Source organism: Monopterus albus, unplaced genomic scaffold, assembly GCF_001952655.1.
Source record: "Monopterus albus unplaced genomic scaffold, M_albus_1.0 scaffold18.1, whole genome shotgun sequence".
NCBI classification, from domain to species: domain Eukaryota; kingdom Metazoa; phylum Chordata; class Actinopteri; order Synbranchiformes; family Synbranchidae; genus Monopterus; species Monopterus albus.
The window spans coordinates 6,329,999-6,336,956 of record NW_018127898.1 but is presented as its reverse complement, the minus strand read 5'-3'; the positions used below and the strand labels follow the sequence as shown (position 1 = coordinate 6,336,956).

Sequence of the window (6,958 nt, the reverse complement as noted above, 5' to 3'; positions counted from 1 at the left end):
TTCTCACAGGAGAATCAATCACTGAATCACTGTTTTTACAACACTAATGTGAGCTGTCAAAAGTCATAGTGTTATCATGGTCATTATAAGTATTTTATAAGTTTGACAGTAGGTTATTTGTTTAGTGCTACTGAAAATCTAGCCAAATACTGACATATTTATGATTTGGAAATAAGAGCTGACAAGTCACAGGCTCACAAGTGAGACATCAAAAAGCTTCTCATCGGGGCCTACAGGAACTACACAGGAGATATTTGGGTTAAAGTGAGCCTCAGTGTAGGCTACAGGCTAAATCTGTGGATGGCTTGTTGTTGCAAAACAAGACCTGAGCAAAGACAATATGTTGGTCTCGGTGTGAGCAGAACCTGAACTAATATCGTGCAGCAGCTGTGAAATGATTATTCCAATGCCGTTAGTTTCTGGTCATTTCTATGTTTAACAGGAAGCTGTTTCTTTTGAGCTGACAAAAAGAAGAAGTTAACCTTTGTTTGGTAAAAAAAAAAGCTGCACATCTAGCCTGACTAAGTTAAGAGTACACTTCAGTAATAAAAAGCGAACACAATGAAGGTGTTTGTCCAGAGTCAAATTGAAAATGCAAAAACCTGTTTGTCTTACACTGCATGGATGTGGATGACAGTATGCTAGTGTGGGCAAACCACTGTTTCCCAGGTAACAAACTCTGCAACTACTGAATATATGCATGCACATTTGGGATGTCTAAGTTATGGGCTTTTTAGATGTCACCACTTTAATTAATCCCTCTGTGTAAAGGACTCTGAGGTATTTACTGCACAAAGGCTCATCACTGAAAGCAGTGGCATGTCCAACACAAATAAAGCTCTTGCTGTTCTTCACAATAGAGCCTTGTTTTCTATGACACCCCCTCTACCCCGTTCTTTTAACTCCTATGACACACAGCTGCATGGTGACAGGGGAGCATCAATGTTATGACAGCACTGGACTCTGCATTGTTCAAAGCTGTGACACCTAAGCAAGTCATCAGACAAGCTCACCTCTCTAAACTTGCACTTATGGCGTCGTGTTGTCCAAACGCTTACTTAAGGTTTCTTGTGTTTTCATGTGGAAAAGTTGTAGTGCAAATTATGATCTCAGCTTCTGCTATGACCACAAGCATGACAACAGACCAAACGTGCCCTGGGTGCAGCCGGGTGGGATGTAAACACAGGCAGAGGTGGACGCCTACTCCTTGTGCTCAGAGAGCTGCCTCGAGCAATAAAAGCTCTGAAATGTTGAGCATTCCTCACTGTTGCAAGGCTGTTGTCATTAGGTCACACAGCTGGCAGCCCAGTGCCAAACCCTGACTGAATGGAACCATATCCTGAGTGTGATTTTAATTTCTACACCAGTGTTTCCCTGTCTATCCAAATATATGTTAGGCTGCCCAGCTTTGACATAAAGCGATCTCAGCAAGAGGTGGAAAAAACTGAAAATGAATCACAGGGAAAAAGTAAACATGAATGAACCTAGTGAACAACAGCTGTGAAAAATCAGTATGTAACGTAATAGCCTGTTTTTATAACCCCAAATCAGAAAAGGTTGGGACAGTATATAAAATCAAAATTAAAACTGAAAATAGTGATGTGTAAATCATCTGTGTCCTGTATTACATTGAAAACAATACAGCAGCACATTATTTGATGTGATACCTCATCAGTTTTATTCTTTGTTCAAAATAAACACTTCAATTCTGATGCTGCAACACATTCCACAGAAGTTGGGACGGCTGCATTTCAGGGTAGTAATGAGGCAAAACAATAAAGTGATGATTCCATTTGAAACAGGTGATGTCAACAGGTCACTGCATCATGATTTGGTACAACAGTGGCATCCAGGAAAGGCCGAGCTCTTTAGGAGCAAAGATGGGAAGGATGCCAGCTTACCAACATATGTGTGAGAAAGTTATTGAAATGTTTAAAAACAATGTTCCTCAAAGAGAGATAGGAAGGGATTTGGATATGTCATCCTCTATAGTGCAGAACATGATTAAAGGATTCAAGGATTCTGGAGGGATTTCACTGGGTAAAGGACAAAGGATGCAGCCCTGAGCTGGATGACCGTGCTCTCCGATCCCTCAGACGCCCCGGCATCAAGAATCGTCTCTCTTCTATAAGCGACAGAACCACATGGGCTCAGGATTACTTTGGCACACCTGTGTCAGGCACTACAACACGTAGTTGCATCCATAAATGCTGCTTAAAAATGTACTGTGCCAAAAGGAAGCCCTGTGTCAACAGTCTCCAGAGGTGCAGTCGACTATTCCGGGCAAACGCGGAAACGTGTACTGTGGTCAGATGAACCAGTATTTCAGGTCTTTGCTGGAAGGAATGGACACAGTGTGCTCCGGACCAAAGAGACTGTTACTAGCAACAAGTCCAAAAGCCAGGGTCTGTCATGGTCTGGGGTTGTGTCAGTGACCTTGGCAAAGGTCACTTCCACTTCTGTGATGGCTCCATTATTGCTGAAAAATACAGAGATTTTGGAGCAGCATGTGCTGCCTTCAAGATGACATCTTTTCCAGGGACGTCCATGCATATTTCAACAAGACAATGGAAAACCTCATCCTGCACGTTACCAAGGCCTGACTGTGGAGGAAAGGGGTGTGAGTGCTGGACTGGCCTGTCTGCAGTCCCGACCTGTTCCCAATAGAAAATGTGTGGCACATTTTGAAACCAAATTGCATCAAAGAAGACCCAGGACTGTTGTGCACCTTAAGACTTATTTGCAGATGGTTTACAAAACACTATTTGCAGTTTTAGTTTTACATATATCCCAACTTTTTCTGATTTGGGGTTGTAGTTAATAAGTTTTTAAAAGGTGCGCTAAGTAAAATGAAATTTCAATAGTGTGCCTTTCATATTTTTTGTAAGGAGTGAATAGGAGCTGTAGGTACTAATTACAACCTCCAACACACACAGCAAGGTATAGAAATGTTTTAATCTGCGAAGGACAGAACAGATATTATGTTGCAGGAAAAGGTAGGAAAGTGCATAGAATAAGTGGCGTTTATTACAACTACTGACAATATCATGCGTAGCTTGGATCTAACTGAACTCCCTGTTCAACAACTGACAGAAAGGCCTTATCTATTTTAGGGTCGGACATAATCCTGTCAATTTCGCATTTGATTAGCGGCGTGATGCTATTGGATAAGTACCCAGACACAGCAGCAGCTGGTGTCAGATATCTGACACAGAGCTGGCCTTTAGTCATACTCACACATCAGCGTGCTGAAGGCCATGACGGCAAGAAGTCCTTGTAGGAAAATCCCGAACGAGTCCATTAAGGCGCCGTTCTTGCACCCCCGGTTCTCAGTACCTGGCGTCCGGCTTGAAGACGCCGACGTGTTGGTTAGGGACACTGCAGGCAGCCCTGCTCCTCCTGGACCTGACAACGCTACGTCTCCGAGCTGGGACAACATGTTGACACCGCTAACAGCAGCCATGGGACAGAAGAGCTGGACGAGTCCTAACTGAGAAAACCAAGGGCAGTTAGCTTCGCACACAGACTCTGGGCTTAGACTTCTGCAGCAATTGTTGGTCAGCTAATCGATATGTTATGCAGGACACTCTTCAGTGAAAGACGGTAGCATCCTCCTCCTGGCAGGCGCGCAGTCATTCTCCTGCTTTACACATTCATGAAGCCATTTGTTTCTTCTTTAGAGAAGTTAAACCGTCCCTCCGACGAGTTATTCTAAGTTGCAATAATGTACTGTGTGGTTCCAGCTGACTCCACTATACACTTCAAAACTGAGTTGCAACATTTAAAAAAAAAAATCATTAGCGAGTTTAGACCGTACAGAAGAGAAAAACGTCAGCTCGACTTGGAGTCTCTTGTATGCGAGCTAACTGGTAACGGACACGCCACCAAGCCTCCGTCCTTTAGTTAGTGAAACAGACATGTTATAACTTTTCTTAAATGTACTGTACAGTGTAGATCAACCGGCCCAACGTGGATCTTTGCCGACAAACGTCCATAGTAGAACAAAAGATACAGCTGCTGAGATGCTACCATTGCCTAACTAGCTAGCCTCCAAGCTCAGTTCCCCTAAGCTAACGCCAGGCTAGCAAACTTAAATCCTTTCAGTGTTACAAACGGCGCGTACATGAGTCCTTTGCGATTTTAACGTTTGTATCAAAAATGAATGCAGATAAATTAGCAGGTCATAATTCGCGTATATCCATCTGCTTCCCTGCCCAGCAGTGCCCACTCATGTTGACAGACGTAGTGTCATGTGATCTCCGTTGAGTAAAAATTGCATGCTGGGAAATGTAGGACAAACTCCAAAGAGTGACTGAAATTCGTTGTCCACCGTCTTTATTGCAGTGCACTCTTTAAATAGCAGCTGTAACCTTCAAACATGAAATAAAAAATCTGGTCCGTTGCTTTGAGAACAGCTGTAACTACAAGCAAAAGAATAAAAAGTTTCAAATGAAGCACATTACAGAAAATCACATTTAAAGAGCAGGTAAAAAGGGTTAATCTGATTTACAAATGCATTTTGAAAATCTTGCTTTTCAAATGGCCCAATTAAGTTAAATGTTAAGTGATAAACCGCTGATATTAAACTGCTCAAATAATCAACTGTTGCTGAATTAGTTTCAACCTTTCTTCCCATATGATAACATTTAGGCCTATTCTGTGCAAACCTACTGTATATTTGGGCATTTGCTCATTGCTTTTGCAGGAAGTTAGTGGCTCAGTAGACTTATTTTCTATTCACCCTGTTGCACTAGAAGATATTTGATTATATACACTATATACAAACATGCACTGTCATATTTGCATACTACTGTACAGTACATGGTTTCACTTGTGCTTGCATTATAGAATCCTTGCCCTGTAAACTGCTCTTACATACTGTACAAGCTTAAACAACAAAGCAATTTTATCTCTTAAGATGAACCTCCTTGTACTGTGATTCAGCTGGACAACATGGTGCTGATACAGTATACAGGTCTAGTGTTGACAGTCTAATTTCATGGCTTGCAACAATCACCGACTGTTCTATCAAATCTAGTATCAGTATATCTTATTTACCATTACCTTTGTCTTTCAAGCCACATGTTAATTGTTCATTAATTGTATGCAACTTGTAGTTGACTGTACAAACACTTTTTTTATTTTTGCTTAATGTGCCAAATGATCTTTGAGAATATAAGGGAATCTTTAAAAGCTAGAAAATGCACGACAAAGGCTCGGTGCTCTAGAAATAAAATAGATTTTGTGAAAATCTGTTTTTAAGTGCTTCTGCTGTCATGTGCTTACACTTATCTGCACTAAAAATGTTCAGTGTGAAATCACCAGAATAAGCAGCAAGTCCACCTCTTTTCTGACTCCAGCAGCCAACAGTAAATGTTGCCCAGCAGATACCAAATATTCTAGAGATTAGTATGACAAGTAAAAGCTGTGAATCCATGGTATTCCCTTTTAGAAATGTCAAGGCAGATTAGAAATCACAAATGATGCAACAGACCTGTGGAGATGAAGCACTGGTGCTTAGTCACTTAGAGGAGAATCCAAAAAAATTAGAAAGCACGGTAGGTAAAAAGCCCTAATAAGGACATGACTAAACATCAACAACTTAAAACAAAGTCCTTGATTATGGATTACTTTTAAGTCAAAACATGTTGAATTTAATAAAGGCATTAACACTTATTTATGGCATCAAAGTGCCTTGAATTCTTCTCTTTCTGTCCTTCCCTCTGCCTTTCCTAAAGAGTTTTTGACCCTAGTTCTCTGCTCTTTTGTTCCAAGGATCAATAAATGTTGCTTTGTCCATCTTATGTTCATGCTCGTCCAACACAATGATATACGCAGGTTTCTAAAGGATGTCCAGTGTCTGAAAAGTCATGTTGTTCACAGGATTAAAACACCAAACAGGATGTAGCCACGTCCCATGTTCATTCCCCATGAGCTACGTAGCAAACTGTTGATAAAATGCCAGCTTGACCCTCTCGATGTGGTGGCACAGTTTGATGGCCGGTCCCAGAATCTCCTATGAACATAAGTTTAAATGAGATGCAGTTTCTAGTTTTTGTTTTTTTTTTTTGGCTCAGTCTATAGCTGTTCAAGTGTTTTGATGTGTGGCTATGACTATAGTGCAAGTGTTTAATGCACTTCTTGCAGTAGTGGATTGGAGCGGAGTGAGCTCTCATCCTGAGTGGCCATTAAGCCTGTTAAAATTTCTTACCTGATCCAAAAAAATCCTTGCAAGAGGTGCACAGTCAGTGGTCCTGATGAAGCGAACCACATCAGTAACGCTCCACTCCAGGGGGCTAGTGTCCAAACACAACTTCTGAGGCAGCTCAGTCTTTGAGGTCTATAAACACAGAGAGGGTGAGTCAGACAAAGACAGATCTCCCAGCTGAAGTGAAAAGGCTCATAGCTCATTTTAACCCTCAGAACTGATGCCGAGATGAAGGGTATCATCTGAAACCTTTGATCTAAATACACCAGAAGTTAAAAATTTTTAAAAATGTTTTCGGAATTTATTATTGGGACATGAAACACTCCAAAATTAATTTTTTTTCCTTCATAACATTCATGACCTTAGGTGAAGGAGGGCGATTCTCATCATCGGAGAAAGAGGGTGAGCAGGGCTTCCGGCGTCGGCGTGTGGGCCTAGGTGTTGCTGGTGGGGATGGGGACGGTGTGGTGGGCTGAGACTTCCCGACGGATTGTTCAGAATCATCCTGGAGATCGTCTTGCAGCTCAGAGCCGGAGTCTTCACTCAGGGAGTCGTCTTCATCCAGATCTTCTTCCTCTCCACTGCCCTGGGTGACGAGGTCAGCAAATACAGATTCATATTAGATGTGAGGAAGAATCAGTTAGCAATGAGAGTTTAGCAGTAATTCAAATTAAGCATGAGGATATACAAGTAAAAAGTGTGTGTGTGTGTGTGTGTGTGTGTGTGTGTGTGTATATACACATTACCTGT

The 6,958-nt window shown here is 41.7% G+C and overlaps 2 protein-coding genes across 2 annotated transcripts in view; both read right to left on the bottom strand.

The window, feature by feature from the left end:
• The window catches only part of stimate (STIM activating enhance), an 11,880-nt gene extending 7,651 nt beyond the window's left edge, over positions 1-4,229 (bottom strand). Inside the window, exon 1 of the mRNA XM_020593270.1 lies at positions 3,234-4,229. Within this exon, the coding sequence (XP_020448926.1) occupies positions 3,234-3,463 (230 nt within the window). The 5' untranslated portion in view covers positions 3,464-4,229. The remainder of the gene's footprint in view (positions 1-3,233) is intronic.
• Positions 4,230-4,318: 89 nt separating this feature from the next.
• The window catches only part of sfmbt1 (Scm like with four mbt domains 1), a 17,116-nt gene continuing 14,476 nt past the window's right edge, over positions 4,319-6,958 (bottom strand). Inside the window, exons 19-21 of the mRNA XM_020593269.1 lie at positions 6,570-6,815; positions 6,212-6,340; positions 4,319-6,016 (exon numbers count right to left, since the gene is read on the bottom strand). Of these exons, the coding sequence (XP_020448925.1) occupies positions 5,936-6,016; positions 6,212-6,340; positions 6,570-6,815 (456 nt within the window). The 3' untranslated portion in view covers positions 4,319-5,935. The remainder of the gene's footprint in view (positions 6,017-6,211; positions 6,341-6,569; positions 6,816-6,958) is intronic.